Source organism: Artibeus jamaicensis, unplaced genomic scaffold (assembly GCF_021234435.1).
Source record: "Artibeus jamaicensis isolate MK-2021 breed Jamaican fruit bat unplaced genomic scaffold, CSHL_Jam_final scaffold_625, whole genome shotgun sequence".
Classification (NCBI taxonomy): domain Eukaryota; kingdom Metazoa; phylum Chordata; class Mammalia; order Chiroptera; family Phyllostomidae; genus Artibeus; species Artibeus jamaicensis.
The window spans coordinates 3,909,384-3,927,764 of NW_026522051.1; the positions used below are offsets into that span (position 1 = coordinate 3,909,384).

Below are 18,381 nucleotides of genomic sequence, written 5' to 3' on the forward strand. Positions count from 1 at the left end.
GTTAACTTTAAAAATCCACGGCAGTGTTGACAGTATCTGCATGTCGCCCGGACCCTTTTCGGGAAGCAGGCGAGATGCCGCGTGTAAATGAGTTAACGGAGTGGACAGGGTCCACTCAGAGGAAGTGAGAGGGTGTGGGGTTCAGGGCTGAGAGCGTCCCCCAGTGTCCTTTCAGCAGCCACTGGTGTTTCACTGTCCTTGGTGGGTGGAGACGCAGGTGGGGCCCTTCCTTCCTGGACGTGCCCGTCAGTGGCCGGGTCTCCATACGTACGGGGCTGGTGGGCCTGCTCTCTGCGTCCTCTCAGCCTCTGTGCTGGGCCCCGCCCGCGGCGGGGGGCTTGTGCAGAGCTGCTGAACCCCAGCCCTGGACACCCCAGTGCCGCCAAGGGCCCCAGACTGCTCCATGGGGCCTCATCCACCGCCCGGAGGCGTGAGGGGCAAGCGGGTCAGTGCCTCGGGCCCAGGGCCGGAGACCTCACCTCTTCACATGTCCCTCTCTGTGTGGGGGCCAGGGAATGCCCTCTTCGGGGCTCCATGATTTCCAGGTTCCTGGCATCTGCTGTGAAATGTCACCTGCAGGCATCAAAGGCAGAGCCTATGGGAGCCCGGGAGGGAGAGAGGGTCACCAGGCAGCCCGCAGCCTCGGGACTTGCTACAGAACAGGGGGGGTTGTCCCAGAGAAATCTCTTCCCAACGGAAGATGGTCCTCAGTTCAGTCCGGCTCAACGCACCTGCCGTCATCTCGACACTCACACCCCAGGGCTGGGGACCGGGCCACGCTTATCAATAAAACATGGCTCTTATCGGCCGGGGGGAGGAGAAGGAGGAAGAGGATGGCGACAGCTAGACTCTGCCTCTGTGCCCGTTCCCGTGCTGGGTATGTTGTTCGTATTATTTCCTCTGACACACACAGAGACACCCTGCGTTTCAGCGGGGAAACTGAGGGTTGGAGAGGTTAAGGAGGAGCCAGGCCCGTGGGTGTGACCCAGGACCCGGCCTCTGCCCTGCAGGGCCCGGCCCGGCCGAGACCACTCTTCTGTGAAACCGGTCCGCTCACTCGTGGGGAGGCCATGGGAGGACCCCTCCCCCCACCACGTGTTTAAGCACTAACACACCCAGAGAGACTGCTGCGTGTTTCACGTCCTCACCTCTGTGAGCTCTTGAGGACAACGGTCCTCCTCTCCAGGCACAGATGAGCAACCCGGAACCCGAGGGGCTGAGCAGTTCAAGGTTGAACCCATCGCAAACATCACTGCTGGGACTGGACTCAGACCTCTGTGCTTCTGTCATAGCCGGTGATCTGGGACATGGACTCAAATCCAGGGCACTCTCCACTTAGTCACCAAGGAGTCCTTGTGTCCCTGGTGTGCTGGGCACAGGTGAGACCCAGGGGGATGTGATGTGCATTCTTCTCTCCATCCCACAGGGGGATAAATGGGTAGGTGGATGATTCTCTTACAAAACCCAAAGAATATGGGACTTTAGATGGTGCCCCAGGTGGCCAGGACCAGTGTCCTCTGTGCCTGGGGCCGTCCTCGCCCTGCTGGTGGGAGATCCACACTTGTGTGGCTCTTCCTTCCCTTCTGGAAGTCGCCAATGGGGGCCCTTCACCCCAGAACGTGCGGTGGTACCTAGACTCCAGCTCCCTGGAGCAACGTGACTGTCCCCAGGACCAGGGTCATCCCCGAGAAGAATCCAGCAGCCAGGAAGTTCTGCAGCTCCCGTGTGCCCCCCGTGTGCCGGGCCAGGCTCTGGCTGCCCCCCCGGGAGGACCACCTTCCCCGCCTGGGCAGTAACGTGTCTGCTTTTTCTCCTCTCCCTGGAAATGCACTTCGACTCTTTTTTTTAACAAATAACACAATTTCCCCTTTGTGTTTCCCTTAATAAAACACAGCGATGAAAGCGAGAAAGGGAAAGTAGAACAGCATGTTGCTGCCATCTCCACTCTGCCATGGGATGCCCCTCTTCCTGCCCCCACCCAGCCCGCGCCGCCCCCCAGAGCTCGGCCACAGAGAATCGCGGGTCTGCTGGTGCCGCTCCGTGTCTCCCGCCCCAGAGAGGCGCAGCTCCAAGGCGGGCCTGCACGTCTTGCCCCTTCTGCCACGACTGAACTTGACTGAGGACAGGCAATAGGAGGGGATGGAGTGCAATCCGGGCACCTCCCGCTGGAAGACGTTTGCCCAGGTCACGAGGTCCATGTACGGCCTCTTGGGACCCCGTGGTGACCCCTCCTGCATTGGCCCTTGTTTCTCTTTTCCAGTGATGACATCTGCCGGGCTGGCCTGGCAGGGACCCCCGTCTCCTGCCCAGAGCAAAGCACTCGGCTTAAGACACAGATGCTGGATGTCTTGGAATCTGCTCAAAGTTGAGTGATTCCCAATGTTTGGATCAGCAGCCGGTCTCTTATCAGGGTTACGTGCAAGTTTCCACATGTGGGGCCAATTGTCCTCAAGGGGGCAAGGACAGGGGGCTCGGGAATAACACCTGCAGGACGTCAGCAGTGGCTACCGCGCTGACAGGAGGTGGGCTGTGAACGCACCATCGCTGGGAGTGACGCAGGCCTCGGGGCCGTGGCGTGGGAGAGACCAGGAGGAGGAGGAAGAGGAGGAGGACCTGGTGCGGGCAGGTTTGGAGGAAGGGGCGCACCGGACAGGTCCTGGAAGGAGCGGCTGCCTTGGCGCGTGGCCGACCCGAAAGTCATGGGCCAGCGGTGGGAGCTCCAAGAAAGTGCGTCTTGACCTAATTTAAGCCGAAGTTGCACCAGAAGAGCTTCCAGGTTACGGCGAACTCCACACGTCCTCGGGGGTCGTGTCTGGCTCTCGTCCAGCGGCTCTGTGGCGCATGCTCTCATTAAAAAAGGAAAATGGTCCACTCTGAGTTTACGGTGGGGGACCACGAGGCCCAGGCAGGGGGCCAACGAGACGATGCCTGTCCCCCACCCACATCACAGACTCGAGCAGGCACTTTGCAGTGCCCCTAACGGGGCCTGGGAGGGGCCCAATGACCCACAGAAGAGAGACCCCACCCCGCTATACAGGTGTCTCCTTACTGGCTCAGACCCCCAAGCCAGCCCGCCCCTGGGCAGAGTCTGGGAAGCAGGTGACAAGGACCTGTGGGTTCCGCTGCCCCCCACCCTCTCCTCCCCCACCCCTCTGTCCTCAGCCTGATTTCACCAGCTTCAGATGGGCGAGGGCCTTTCCGACCATGACCATCGGGTGCAGCCCCTTCATTTCACGGAGGAAGGGCTGCTCCCTGCCCAGGTGACCCGATGGCCCCGCCCACTCAGGAGCAGAGCAGGGAGCGGCACTCAGGCCCTGGGAATGGGGACCCTGCGTGTTTTCGCCTCTTTGATGGATCCCACTGCAGACAGCACAGCCCTCACGTCACCCCAGCAAACAGTGGGCATCTGTCTATCCCTCCCACATGCCTGGCTCGGGGCGAGGCCCTGGGGCTGCTGCTGTGAGGAGGGGACAGGTGTCCCTCCTGAAGGTGCCCCCGAGCCCCCAGCAGGGGAGAGACATTGCCACCAAGTACTCGAGAGACTCTACGAGGGACATTTTTTCACTCGCTCTACATATTTCCCAAGTTCAAGGCCTTTAGTGAAACCCAGACTCTGCTGGGCATTGAAAAGTATTCCTCGACTCCCTGGCTGGTGTGGCTCAGTGGATTGAGCACCGGCCTGCGAAACAAAGGGTCGCCGGTTCGATTCCCAGTCAGGGCCCATGCCTGGGCTGCGGGCCAGGTTCCCTGGTGAGGGGCCCGCGAGAGGCAACCGCGCACGGATGTTCTCTCCCTCTCTTTCTACCCCCTTTCCTCTCTCTGTAGAACTAAACAAATAAAATCTTCAACAACAGTTTTCCTTGTGATGGTGTTTGTCGTACCCCATTCTTTCCCTTGTGTAACTTCTCGTTGATACACGCTCCTAAGAGTGCTTGCAATTCATATTTCCCCTGCTATGTTGGGGGGTGGCAGGCTGCACAAAGGACGGGTGTCGGGAGACATGCCACTCACCATGTGGGTGTCCTGCGCCCCAAGGACTCATGGGAGAAGACGGCCAAACCTGTTTGCTCTGCCTGCCTCATAGGCTCGTGGTTAAGGTCGAGCAGAGTCAGGTCTGCGAAAGGGCCCAGCAGGACGGAGCTGCCTTCCAACGCCAAGTGTGGGACCCTTCGCTCTTCCCCACGATTCCTGGAAGCCATGGGCAGAGTTGGGCTTGTGCCTGCTGGTGAGGCCACTGTCACCACCCCTGAGCCCGATGGAGTGAGGGCTGCCTGCAACTTTCTCCTAAAAATAAGGACCCGATCCCCTCCTGGGAGAAGGTGAGAGCGCATGCTTGCTTTGTGACATCTCACCGGCTCAGGTGCAGTTTGCCGTGGTGCCTGGTGACTGTAATTCAGTCCCTGCAGTCTGGTCACTAAGAGCAGGGGAGGGTCCCCGTGAACGGGGCTGTCTCGGGGCGCTCAGGTGCACCCTGAGCTCTGCTTTCGTCACCTGTGGTTATTGGGGTAATGACGTGCCTCCCCCTCTTGGGGTTGTGGTGAAGATGAAATGAGTTAACCAAGCCTGGCACAGACGAGATGTTGGATAACTGTTAGCTGGCCTTGGGATTTATTGAGCTGGCCTCCTGGTTACACTGCGGATTAAGACCCCTGTCCCTGCTCCTGGAGGGGCCCAAAGTCTAGTGTTGCAGGCCAAGGCTCCGGTGCAGTGCGCTGACATGGTCCCCAGACACTTGGCTCCCCTGGGAATGCCCCCTTCCTGCGCGGTGTCTTTGCGGGCTCTGGGTCAGGGGTCAGACCCCACCGGGTCTGCAGCAGCACCCTGATTCAAGCCTCGCCGGGGCAGGGGGCCCTGTTGAATCCGCACACCCCATCGATGAGCAGATTTCGAGCCTAATTTGGGAGCTCCAGGGGGCCTCTGGGCGACCAGACAGGGCTTGGAGAACTCGGAGGTGCAGGGGCCGCACTCACTCGCCGCAAGCGGCCTTTGCGCGCGCCTCTTGGCCGGGTGAGGGCCGCCCGACTTCCTCACTTGCAGCGGCTTGCGGACGCCGCGGTCGGGGCCGCGCCGGGAGCTCGGCGCAGGCCCGTGCGCCCTGAGGTGGCGGTTACACGTGGAGGGAGGAAACTTGGCGCGCCCGGGAGGTCGCTGCGGCCGCGGGGCGCGCTCGGAAAGGGAGCGCGGCGGCCCCTCCGCGGGACGCGCTCCAGCCCCCTCCCCGAGCTCTCCACCCCTCCCTGCGCCGCGCACGCCGCCGTCGCCCCGGCTGAGCGGCTGGACTCGCCCCGGCCCACAGGCCCGACTCGCACCCAGGACCCGGGCGCGGCGGCCCGGGCGCGGCGGTCCCTCCTTGCTTCGGAGAAGCGTCGGCCCTCCCCTCGCCCAGAGGAGCAATCCAGCGGGCCGGACGTCCCGAGAAGGCCGGAGCCCGCGGCCACGTCCGGGCCCGGCCCGCACGCCGAGGAGCCGGAGGAGCGGGCTCCTTCCCGGGCGCGCCGGAGCCGGGCAGGCGCTCCCTGCAGCCTCGAGGACCTCCGCCTCCCGGGCCGCAGCTGGTCCAGCTCCGGCCGCGCAGCGAGCTCCTCCGTCAGGTAAGGGAGGCGGCCCGCTCTGGGCTCCCGCTCCGGCCGGCGTTTCGGAAAGTTGATTTGAAATGCAGCCAGGAGCGCGCAGGGCCGGAGCGGCTCCGCCCCGAGGCGACTCCTCTGCTCCGGCAGACCTTCCCGGCACCAGCGGGCGGCAGGAGGACGCCCGGCGCCCCGGGTCCGGAGGGCTCGCACTGCCCTCTCCGCGGGCCAGGCGCGGGCTGCGGAGCTGGTGGCCCCGCGTGCCGGAGCCTTTCACCCCATCCCACCCGGGAGCTGGGTTCCAGCGGGGACGTCCGCAGGGCCCAACGCAGTGGAGGTTGGGCGGAGTCAGGCCAGCACGGGAGCCCAGGGCTGGGACAGGGTGGGGACGTGGGGGCAGGGAAGGAGAAGCGCAGTTGGGGGGCGGAGGCCTAAGTACATAACGCGCTGACTTCGAGTGAAGTCAGATCAGTTGGAGCGGCTGGCGGTGACTGGTCTCTCCGCCCACCCCACGTTCCTCTTGGCTGGCCTCTCCCCTGCGGCTCCTTCTGGTCACCCTGGCCACTCCCTCCGGCCTTTCCCAGGAGTGCGGCGGCCGCGTTCCGGAGGGCACGACGCCAGAAGCGTCGTTTCCTCTCCTCCGTAGGTCCTCGCGGCCCGGCCGGAACATGCTGGACGGGCTGAAGATGGAGGAAAACTTCCAAAGCGCCATAGAGACCTCGGCCTCCTTCTCCTCGCTGCTGGGTGAGTTCTCCGGCCACACGCCCCCGGCGCCCGGCCAGGTCCAGATCTGGAGCCCCGGTCGCTGGGACGCGCTGGGCAACAGGGGAGCTGGCTCCCCGCAGCTTGCACTCAGCTGAGACCCTGTCTGTCCGCCAGTCCCTCGGTCCCCCCTGCCCCAAACAGAGCAGCCGACAGGCCTCCTGCGCGGGGCATCGAATTCCCCAAAGCCATGAGGGCTGGGCAAGCTGGCTCGCAGGCGACCGATTTCAAGTGATTAAAAACACCCTCGGCAGGATTTTTAATCATAGAGCTGATCGACAGCTCTCAAATGCCTCCCTGTCTTCGGGGGCCCACAGGCGAGCGTGGAGGAGGCTTCTCGCGCCCACCGACCCTAGGCTCGTCTCAGCCGAGGGGCTTTTCCGGGCCGGTGGGCAGCGAAGCGCGGGGATTAGCCTGCGCGGCGGGGCCCTCGCCCAGGCTTAATTAACTAGAGCAGGAGCTCCGGCCGGAGGCCCTCCGCCTCTCCAGCCTCTTCGCAGCGACCGCAGGGAAGCAACGCGCCCAGGGCCTCGATAGAATGTGCGCGCGCGGGCCCCGGGAGCCAGGGCAGGACCTCACCCCACTCAGCTCGTCCTTGGCACCTTTCAAGTTTGGGGAGCGGGTGTTTCGATTGTTTTAACGGGAGGGGTTTTCGTTTTGTCCTTTACTGTGGCCTCTCTGCATCGCCAGAGCCGCTAGAGCGGGGTGGAGGCGACGAGGAGACATTTCGGAGGGAGAAACCGCGTGGAGAGAAGCCCCCCAACTCCCCTACGGACACGCAATCGCGTGCGCGAACATCCCTTGTTTCAGCCGCGGTTCCGGAAACTCCCCGACTCCTCCGCCTGGGAGGAACGCGGGCCCGGGCTGGCAGCGTCCTGGCGCGCGGCGCGCGTGCACCTCCGCTTGAAGCGGGCATCGGGGTTCGTCCTGGGCTCCGCGGGGCACGTCCGCACCAGGAGACGGGGCAGAGAGAGTAGAGAACGTCCACCTGAGAAGTAACTTGCTGCTCTTCTTGGCCTCTCTGCCTGTGCCTCACGTCTGTGACCGCCACCCTGGGGAGCTGGTGGCCAGTCCCCTGAGGGAGTGTAACCGCGAAGCATGGGCGAGACAGGCCCTTTGGGACACGAGGCGCAAGGCTACTGTTACCAGGGCAAGGCTTCTTTTAAATAGCTGTGAAAAGTGCCAACAAAGGTGGCCAAGCGTCCCCCCCCCCCCAAAGCACTTCATCCCGCAAAGGGACACATCAGGAGTCCAGCGGGGTAGGTCCGAGAAGAGTGCCCTGTTTGTGGAATCGGTTTGGGGTCCGTGTAACTCTCTTCCGCGGCTGCTGCGCCGCAAAGCTTCCCGGAGTCCCGGCCAGACGCACAGGGTGTCTTCCCCCCTCGATTCTCCCCTTTGTTTTTTTTCTTCTCTTTATTTCGATGCCTCTTAATGATGAAAAGCCCATCTGCAGTTTGCAGCGGAGACTCAGCAAATGGGGGTTCGTTGTTTTGAGCACCCTGAATTTGCTTGAGGCGAGATGGCGTTTTTCCTGTATGCACGAGGCTTTTTAGAAAGCAAAGAGAAAAAAAAAACTGTAAAGTCTTCCTTCAAAGAAATAAACATAAAAAATTCAGAACTTCGTTTTTAGCAAAAGACAAACCCAAACAAAATTCTTTCTACACACTCAGTTTTAATAAGGGTCGGCAGAGGCGAGCACAGTGCGTGGTTTCATGACTGCGGTAGACCCGGGAGAACGGGTTTATTGGTAGTCTAATTTTGCAGGATGCGCGCGGACCGGGTAGGTTCGATAATTAAAGGCTACTATGGATTTCCTCTCCCTCCTCGGGTGGAGTTTAAACCTTGACTGTGTGTTGGAAGCGCCGCTCGGTTTGATTTTTCTCTGTCTCCAAACCTCGGCCGCCGGGATGAGCCGGGGTTTTCCAGTGGCGGGAACGGGGGCGCCCGCGGTGGGAGCGCCGGGAGCGCGTCCGGCGCGGTGGCGGTGGCGGGACGCGGAGCGCGCGGCTCACCCCCGCGCGTCTGTCGCTGCTGCAGGCCGAGCGGTGAGCCCCAAGTCCGTCTGCGAGGGCTGTCAGCGGGTCATCTCGGACAGGTTCTTGCTGCGGCTCAACGACAGCTTCTGGCACGAGCAGTGCGTGCAGTGCGCCTCCTGCAAAGAGCCCCTGGAGACCACCTGCTTCTACCGGGACAAGAAGCTCTACTGCAAGTTCGACTACGAGAAGTAAGTGTCCGCGCCCCCGGAGCCGGCGATCGCCGCCGGCGCCCTTGCGCGTTTCGGTTCCGGGAGGCGCAAGGGCACCCGAATGCCCAGAGGCGCACGGCGTCCTTTCCCCGAACCGGAGCACTTCTCGGGAGGCAAAGAAATACCCGGCCCACGCCGCCGCCCGCCCCGCGGACAGACGCGCGCCAGAGCTGCCCTCTGTAATCCACTTGCCCAGTTTTCAGTCCTCTGGGGTCCCTACCCTGACTTGGGGTGTCCATTAAGCTTGCTCTCCCAGGCCCCCTTCGCTGGGGTGCCCTGCGGGGTGCCAGTGGCCCCTGTCTCCTCGCTGGTCCCCAGCCCACCTTACCCACGTGTCTGTGCCGCTCCCGCACCCTGCTCCGCTGGGAGGCTCAGCAGCGGGGAGGCCGTAGGGGGATCCCAAGGCGGCGGTCCCTTGCGCTTTTCTTGGTCTGCTTTGTCTGCTGGGGTCCGACACATTGCGCTCAGAAATGGCGCTGTGGCCCCTCTGAGCTCAGGGCGCACACCCCCGTTTGTGGTTCTCTCCGTGTACTCTGCCCCTCCCTTCCCCATTTCTACTGCTGGGGCGCAGGACGGGGGGCCGATATGGAGGCCGGTCGCAGCCCTGTGCCATTGCCCCACCGGTGCCTCCTCAGAGACCCCGGAGTGTGCGTCTGCGTGCTCGCAGCGGGGGTGATTCCCCCCTGCCAACATGAGGAGTGTTTAGAGGAGAACTGGGGGCAGGTAATTCAGAAAGTGGATTACTTTGAATCTCGACTTCTTTGGTGCCTAAAGCCTCCGAGAGGCTGGGGAGTGGGTTAGGGTCCCCAGGAGGCTGGAGTGGCTTTGAGGAGCTGAGGAGAGGGAACTGCTCTCCTTGTCAAAATGGCTAATTAACAGGGACAGAGACTTAGCAGAGCCACAGAGGGTATTGAAGGACTGGAAAGTGGCTGAGAAAGAGGTCTCTCTTTTTTGTGCCCTGGGACTGGTCTGTGTGACCCAGCGGACGAGCCTGCGGGAGAGTTCCACATTTGTCACCGGTGAAGGGAGGGGACAGCACTAGGTGCCGATAATCGAGGGCCAGTCAGCGTGAGTGCCAAGCGATTTTCTCCGAGTTAGCAAAGCCACACAATGACTGGGGCAGGGGTGTGTGCAGAAGTCTCCAGGTAACAAAAGCACCGAGGAAAAACAAACACGCGTGTATCCTTCTCTGCCTCTCTGCCTTCTCTGCCTCTGAGACCTGTGACCACAGGCAAAATACCCTTTCTGCCACTCGGTGCTGCTTTGCCAGGATATACTTGAACTTAACCCCATGTGTGTAGTGTGCTGGGCGTTTTGTGATTTGTTTTGAAACGCTGACTCCATTTTCAGTACTAAAAAAAAATGCACATTTGATTTGGGACGAGCTGGACAATGCAGACCGATAGACCATGAACACAGGCCACCACTTCCCAGAGTGGCAATTGTGGCAAACATTGGGAAGCAAACAGGCGCCTGCATCTGTCTGTTTTTGGTTGCCTGTTTATGGCCACTGTGTCTCGGTGGACGGTGCAGTTTTTAGAAAATTCAGTCTGTCTTGCCCACACAGCCCCTAGTTCCACTGCTGGGTCAAGAGCCTGGTTGATGGCTCCCCCCACCCTCCCCCAGGCCCCGGCTCGAGTCCGGGGGTCTGTGCAGGCCCAGGCTTTATCCTGCCGCTTTCAGACCATCACTGCGATGCCCACCCCCTTTGGGCAGAACACTGGCAAATTCACGAAGATTGGAGGATTTGGGTTGTGGATTTTCTGTTCTGTTTGTTAACAACGACGACAAAAAAATCGCAACTCCGAACAGGCCGCAGGGTCAACACAGCTGTCCTGCCAGCCGAGCCCGCGCTGAGGAGGCCGGGCTGTGTCAAGAGAAGGAACAGTTGTTGGAAGGCCCTTCCCACAACAATGCCCTGCCACTCCAGCCCCTCCGATTAGCCCACTTCCAGTCCCTTCTCCCCCGGCGAAGCTCTTTCTGCCGAGGGAAAATTGCAGGGATCAACCTCGCAGCTGTTGACCAGAACCGGGAGGGTTTGAGGGAGGCGTGTGAGCGCGCCACGCTGGCCGGAGAAGTGCGGACGGTGCCCGGAGGGCCTCCGTTTCGATTTCAGCGAAGGTTCCAGAGACTCGGATGTCCGGAACGGGGTTTCGAGGACTCTGTAGCTGGGGGTGCACTCTTAGCACTTGTCTGTGCCGGCCCACTGGTTGTCTTTTTTTTTTAGTTTACTTTTATTTCTTTTCCCCCTCCTCCTCAATCTCCCAGCCCAATCCCCCGCTTCTTCCAACAAAACAGGGTTTGAATAGACTGGACCGACTCTGTGGTGTGAGGGGCGGGAGAGAGAGGGGAGGCTAGTTTGTTTCTTTGTTTTAAAACTGGGCTCAGGGCAAACACCTTCATTCTTCCTGATTGGCTGGAGCTGTTTCTGCAGGCCAGGCACGGGCTGGGCAATGGGAGAGCACAGGAGGGGCGCAGCCTGCCTTCAGGGGGCATGCGGCTCAGTGCTGGTCCCCTTTGCGTGGTCCGGGCCAGCAAGCCTCTCTCAAAAAGCCCCTCTGCTTTTGGGGCTTAGAGTGGAGGGCTTGGAATGGGACAGAGGCTGTCCGGAGTGGCCGGGTGTCTGTCCCCTAGAGGGACCCAATCCAATTTCAGATAACACTCGGGAAACAGAGAGCAGGCTTCCTTTTTAACAAGTGTGTTTATGAACTTGAACGTGCCTTTCTCGTGGGATCCAGGTAAATTGTGAGGCCCAGTGAAGGCCCATGGAGAGGAAAATCTGACCGCTTGCGGGGCGGTGGACAGCGATGGTGGTAGACTGTGGAGCGCTTATTTCAAAAGGCACTTATTGGTGACTTCTCCAAAATCCGTGAAATTCAAATGCGGCTTCTGGGCACGCAAATGGAAGAGTGGATTCTTCGGGCAGGTCAGAAACTCCGTAGGAGCGAGGCAGGTTTGTCCCCTGTGTGTGGCTCTGGCTGCCGGGCGGTTTTGCATTTGAGTTATTAGCTGCCTGTTCTCGGTGTCAGGCAGCCTGTTACGAAGCGGAATTTCTGCTCTATCAACTCATTGCAACACCTTCTCCACGTCAAGCCCTGAATCTGCCTAATTAAAAAAACCCTGGGATTGACAAGAGAGGCATCGCAGGCCCACAGCGGTCCATTCGACAGGCTCAGGATGTCTGGTTAAACATTTCTGTCCTGCACTATGACACCCTGAGGAGAAATTTATCTTCTGCTCATCCAAAACAAATAAGCATTTAAGGCCCGAGTGGAGAACGCTGATTTATGAAGGTCCAGAAATGAGGAAGTGGACGTGACTTTCATTGCTCTCGACACGTCATCCGAGAAAAACGGCTGGTCAGGTGGGGTGATGCGTTTACAGGGTCGCAGGAGGTTGCTGGAGGTGGGGACGTTGGAAAACTGGGCACGACCCTCCTCCACGTTCCCGAACGTCCACGGGCAACCAAAATATTCTCCGGCCGAGGGGCCTTCTATTCATGTAACTGCTGGTCCCGATTTCACTGTGTCCTGTGATCTGATTACTTGGGAGTTTTCCCTAAATTAGTTCCCGGAAGAGGCTGCTGAGTAACAGGAATGGGGTTCTGGGCTAGAGGGTGAAGCCTGCTGGAAGGGCTCCTGCCGCTAAGTCAAGTTGATGCTGTGTCTTTCTCGTGCCTGGAGGCTCAGTGCGTCAGGCAGGCCCGCCCCCCCTCGTGTGGGAGGTTTATCATTGTCCCTTCGGTGTCTGTGGACGGCGTGGGGGCGGTCTGGGATCAGATGGCTGTCATCGGGGCCGCTGTCCTCACATCGTTCCTCCCCGCACGACAGCAGGCCTCGGGAAACCTTTCCTCCAGGGCCCGGCCTCGGTCGCCCCCCACCCCCCGCCCCCAGCCTTGCTTTGGGATCAGAAGGATTTTGTGAAGAGAAAGACTGACTGGGTCTCCGAACATCCTCCGTGGCATCTTTTTTTGGACCTGCTGATTGGCAGCTCCTCGGAGAGAATGGCTGAGCTAATGGTCTCTGTTAAAACCCGAGATGAACTGATTCGGCATCTGGTCGAAGTCCTGCAGGAAGTGTGTGCAGGAAGGACAGTTAGTCTGCTTTTGTTACTTGGAGATCAAAAGTGGGCACCCAGGTCCCCCAAAGAGCGGCTGTGGAGGATGTGACAGAGGCCATTGTCCCATTTTCGCTCGGCTTTGTGCTGCCGGCCCGGCTCCCGGCAGAATAAAAGGGAAGGGATGTAAAACTCAAACATGGCCGGGCAATAAATGGAGGTTGGTGCTCAGGTGCTGGGGGGCTTAGCCCGGAACACGCAGCGCCATCCTCAGCCGTGGCTGTGTGTACGCAAAAGAACACGTCCCTCGTGTTTTATTTAGGGGGGCGATTGGAAATGGCCTCGCTCAAGGGCGCTTTCTTTGTTATTATGTGTGTTGGTCCCTGGGCGGGACTTTCTTGGGATCGAAGACTTAAAATTCTGCAACAAAACCAGATGGCAGGAGTGGACAGTGACGGTGTCCTGGGACCCCGAGATGGGCATCGCCTCCCAGAGCCGGCTTGCGGGGCTCCTTTGGTTCTTCCAGAAATGGTGCACACCGGAAAAGCTGGTCCACACCCCGCGCCCATCTCGGACCCTTGTCACTCCCGGGGCTGAGGCTATCGGGTCCAGATGTCCAGGGAAAGAGCTTTCCCGACGGTTCCTTGTTTGTCCGGCTTTGTAGTTTGATTTTTCTTATTTACGACTTTTGTATTCTCCCAAACGCTGTGAGGGATTCGAGAGGGGAGTCTGGGGAGTGTTTAGGCGACACCAAAGAGGTGCAGAGTCTCCAAGGAGAACAATTCCATTTATTAAATCATCAGCTAATTAGTGCTCATGGCCTGAGAAACTTTGCGGGCCCTAGTGTTCAGAAGTGAGAAAGGGAACAAGGATGGAGAGTCCTTATGGTGGTACCGGACACGTACGAAAGCTTCTTAGTTGCCTACACCAAACGGCGCCGTCGAGTTATATCAAGTTCCAACGACCCCCGACGGAGTCTCCTTCACTTGGTTATTAATCCCAGTTGTACGACTGAGGGACATGAATCGTGGGGGGCGGGGAAGTGCCGTCACGACCAGCCCAGAAAGACTTAAAACTGATTTCTGCCGTCACCATGAGCTTTGGCTGCACAGCCCTGCAGTTTTTTTTTTTTTTTTGCATCTCTCACATGGCTTTTTAAAGGCCTCTCACATCTTCGGAGGGGAATTCTCGACAAGCAGGTGAGCTGAGAGGTGGGGGAGCTGGGTGGGAACATGCCTGCCACCCCCTGGAGCCTTTTGGATCTGGCCTGGGGCACTCGGTAATCTCAGGAGCCAAGTGTGGAGAAGGTTCTGGAGGAAATACCATCGCAGGACGGAGGACAGAGGCCCTGCCTGTGTGTGCCCTGCTTCTGGAACCACAGAGAGCCCGGCTGGGCGTTCTCCGGGTTGACATTTGCCCCTTCTTGTCTTGGATGCGTGGGACGTGGGACATCTCCGTCAGGGGGCCACATGCAGACGCAGCCGAGTCGCCTGCGACCACTGTCGGTCACGGCTGTGCGTGTCTGTTTCCCACGTGAAAGGAGCCCGCGCCACCGTCCTGCCGCCTGGAAGGAGACGCCTTCCAGACGCCGCACTGTTATTTCGGGCCGGCACACTCATCTGTCTGCGCTTCTAACCACGAGGAAGTTAATGAAACGGCCCGGCCCGGCATTCATTAGGGGCAGGATTAGGGCCCCGCGGGCTGATGGAGGTGTAAGTGCTCTAATCTTGCTGCGTGTCTGCTTTCACTCTCTGGGAAATAAATAAAATGCGGCTTAGAGCAGGGATCGCCTTTCCTCCGGGCGTCAGGCAGCGGTCGGAGTGCCGAGGAAAGGTGGGGTGTTGGTGAGGACGCTCCTTGAGTGATCACCCGGGGTCCCTCTGGTGGGTGTGCCTGGCCCCGTGGCAAACAGCCTGGTCAGGCCGTTAAACAAGGGTTTCTAAAACCCACCTCTGTGCGGTGATTGGCAGCAGTGACCCTCGGCGGCCCGGCCATCCGCAGAGCTTGTCACCTGCTGCCAGGCATGCTCGGCTGAGCTAGAATTTAATGAAATCGCCGCCGCGGCTGTTGCCTTAGTGCACCGTCATGTCACAACAGCTAAAAATGCCACACGGGCCGGGCTGTTCCCGGGCAGCCCTCGGAAGTTGAGCGAAGGAGTGTGGTCTCTTCCAGCCGTGCAGGCGGCCGGTTGGGGGACCCAGTGTTGGGACAACAGGAAGCCTACTTGCCTTTGCCGCCTCCCCAGGCCCCCTCGGCTCTGCACCCTCCTAGACAGTATTTTGTCACCGTCCCCGTGGAACAGATGAGCCCCGGCAGACACCGGCCACTGTGGGTTGGACTGTCCGGTCCGACAGGCCCGGTGAGTCCCTCTTTATATAAAACAAAGCCTCGACCCCCAGCATCGCTGGGCACAGGCCACGTGCCACACAGGGTGGGAGGAAGCAGCTTTATAGTCAGTCGTTCTTGTGGACAATGATACAATAATTAATCAATAATAATAATAACACTAGGACAAATTCTGTGTCTCCCATACACACAGCGATCGACCTACTGTGCGCCCAGCCTGTGTATGCAGCGGTCACCTCTGGCCCCATCCCGTCCTGCCCTACCCCCACTGCACCCCTGTGTCCCGTGGGACTGTTTACGTGACTCACGCAGACATCGGAGGTCACCGAGACAGCGTCTGGCGGACTGCCTCACGTCCCGCCTCACCTGTCCTCATGGACCGCTGGTCCTCTCGGACGTTCTCTCCTGGAGGGAACAAATGAGGCTTTTCCGTGTACGGAATGCTGGTGCCCGGGCCCCGGAGCAGGGCTCAGCTCCGCGATGCTGAGCTGAGCGCCACCCGGTGGCTGTGACCCTGTGGGGGACCATTCGGGACCCCTGGACATCTCTCTGAGCACCCCCCCCCACACACACCGGCACCGTGGTGGATACGAGTTACATGCTTCCCCTGGCGGTGGGTGATTTTTGGCAGGTCAGAGAAGTGCCCCAATGCTGTCCCCAGAGAACCAAGGGGACTTGTCCTTTACTGCAAAGCCTGGGTGTGTCCGATGGAATGAAACCCACCCCTCGTTCCCAGCCTGTTGCTTCGTCTCTGGGCAAGTGCTTCTCCGGCCCAGAGCGCACTGTCCACTCGAGCCCCAGGCCCGGCTGCTGCAAAGAGAGGCGGTCGGTCTCTGGAACCGCCACCGCCTCCAGTGACCTGGCACTCAGGATCCCGCTGCTTCCCCTGCCCCCCCACTGTCAGGCCTCAGGAGCCTTTAAAAGGATTGTTCAAAGCAAAGCAAAACAAAACACCCCTCCTGAACTCGAGATTAGCCTCTTAAGCGCTTAAAAGTTCCTTTAAATGCCAAACGCTGGGTTCCTGGGGACTGCCCCCTGCACCACATTTTCATTCTTCACGTTGTTCTCATGCACTGCGCAGCAGGTGAAGGCCAGCCCCCACCCACCCTGGCCCGGAACTGTCCCCTCTCTGTGAGCAGGAGGGTCCCCACACGTCATTGTCGGGGGGACCTTGCCAGCTGGGCTGGGGCTCCCAGCTCCAGGCAAGAAGGGGTTGATGTCTTTGGGGACAGGATGGGGCCCAGACAAGGGTGCAGGCGGTGGAGAGGGGACAGTGGGACTTGCACAGTTTTGGGGAGTTTGGTTGTCCCGGGTGCTGGGGAGAATGGGGGGAGGGAGCCCCAGTGGCCTGGATTTGAAGATCCGTCCTTGCCCTGGGACTTGGGTGGTTGCGGGGGCCCTTCTGTCTGGGACCCGGGTTTTGTTCATGCCCAGGCACCACTGGCCTGCCACGGTCCAGAGGTGGGTTTTTACGGCCACTCTGGCCTTTGGCCTGGCGCTCTAACCTGTATTTCAGCCTCCTCTGCAAACAGCCTTTTCCACCCCCTGGTCCGTTCAGGTTTCCCGCCCCCGGGCCGGCTCCTGGGGCGGCTTTCTGGTTTCCGTCGTGGAACAAATCCTTTTTAACCTGACCACGGAGCGCTGCCGGCCTCCCCCCCCCCACTGGTTCCCCTCACCCGCCCCCTCCCACCCCCCTCCCACTACAACGGTGTCACCCTCGTCACGGGGACACAGCACAGCGTGCCAGAGACGACTGCCACCATCAGGACCTGGAGGAGGGCTTTGGAAACCCAGGGGAGGGGGCACCCTGGAGGCCTCCCCACTCGTTTCCGGGTGGACTGTGCCGGGGTCCCCCCCCCTCTCTTCCCGGGGCTCTGAGCCCCTGCACCCTTGGGTTCCGCTATAGCACAGGTAGTCCCCCCCCCAGGACCCCCGCTCAGCCTTGGCTCTCATTCGTCTTATGCTCTGAACCCCTCTCGTGAGCTTTTCCATTTCAAAGTGCCCTGGGTGCGGATGGGAGCTTCCCCACAGCCGCACGCCGCCCCGTTGGGGGTGCGCGTCATGAAATGATTCGTGCTGGGATGTGCGTGACCCTTTGGTTTTCTTCCGGGGACACCACCAGCTGGGAGGTGTTCACACAAAGGAGGAGAGAACTTCGGGCCCAGGCGTGGGCCAGTGAGGGAGGTGCTTTGGGGCAGAACGCAGACAGCCCTGGGCAGGGCGGTGCTCCATTGTGTGAGGCCGGCAGTCCCCACCCTCATCGAGTCTTTGGGTGTTACTTTGTTTCTGCTCTGTTACTGCTTGAGATCTCCCGTTTCTCTTTCTTTCTATTTATACTGACGTTTTATGTATTATTGTTATTGTTAATCCTCACCCAAGGGTATATTTATTGATTTGAGAGAGAGAGGCGGGGGTGGGGGGAGGAAAGAGAAACGTTGATTGGTTGCCTCCTGCATGCACCCTGACCAGGGATCGAACCTGCAACCTTTTGGTGGTAGGGAAGTGCTCCAACCCACTGAGCCACCCAGCCAGGGCGGTATCTGCCATTTCAAAAATCGTGTCCATCGTCGGACGGGGGTGAGCCAGGTGGACGTGGGGAATGGGGGCCCTGCCCTGCACTGTGCTCTCCATGCCTAGAAAAATAAGTTGAAATGCACGTCCAGAGATGTCCAAGCCACAGTGTCCTCGTTTATACAGTAACCCTTACAGGGTCTGCCGAGGATTACGTGGAATAATGGAGGTGAGAACCCTTCTGGGGAGATACGGAGAACTATGCGGAGTTGGCTATTGTCACTGGTTTTTTTTTTAAGATTTTACTTATTTATTTTTAGAGAGAGGGGAAGGCCCAGAGAAAGAGAGGGAAAGAAACATCAGTGTGTGGTTGCCTCTCATGCGCCCCCTACTGGGGACCTGGCCCACAACCCAGGCATGTGCCCTGACTGGGAATCGAACTGGTGGCCCTTTGAGGGTCAATTTTCCAAGATCCATCACATATAGTGTCTGTATGGGACCTCACAACGAACTTACATATTAGGCAGGAGTGGTTATTTCCTTGCGTTTTGTCGTGGAGGAGAATGCCACTCAGAGAGGTGACCGCCCGGGCCCCTGCTGCTGGTGGTGGGAGGGGCCTCGGCCGTCCCCAGCCGCGGGCTCCGGGCCCAGCGGCCTTCCCGCTAACTCACACCATCTGCTGCTCAAATTCTGGTGTCACACCCGGTGAGGTCACAATTCTCGGTTTGTCCCGTTGAACCAGCTCTTGGAAAACAAGTCCCCACCTGCTGGATGCTCCAGCGGTCAGCTGCTCCCGCACAGTGTGGTTTTAAAGGACGCTTTTTGGATTTGGGGGTCACCTCCGTGTTTGTGTGTGAACCCTGCCCTGTGTGTGCATCTGTCCCAGCCCGTCTT

General features: G+C 59.8%; 1 protein-coding gene across 1 annotated transcript in view; it reads left to right on the forward strand.

The window, feature by feature from the left end:
• Positions 1-6,054: 6,054 nt before the first annotated feature.
• The window catches only part of LMX1A (LIM homeobox transcription factor 1 alpha), a 97,644-nt gene continuing 85,317 nt past the window's right edge, over positions 6,055-18,381 (forward strand). Inside the window, exons 1-2 of the mRNA XM_037167475.2 lie at positions 6,055-6,311; positions 8,367-8,553. Of these exons, the coding sequence (XP_037023370.2) occupies positions 6,236-6,311; positions 8,367-8,553 (263 nt within the window). The 5' untranslated portion in view covers positions 6,055-6,235. The remainder of the gene's footprint in view (positions 6,312-8,366; positions 8,554-18,381) is intronic.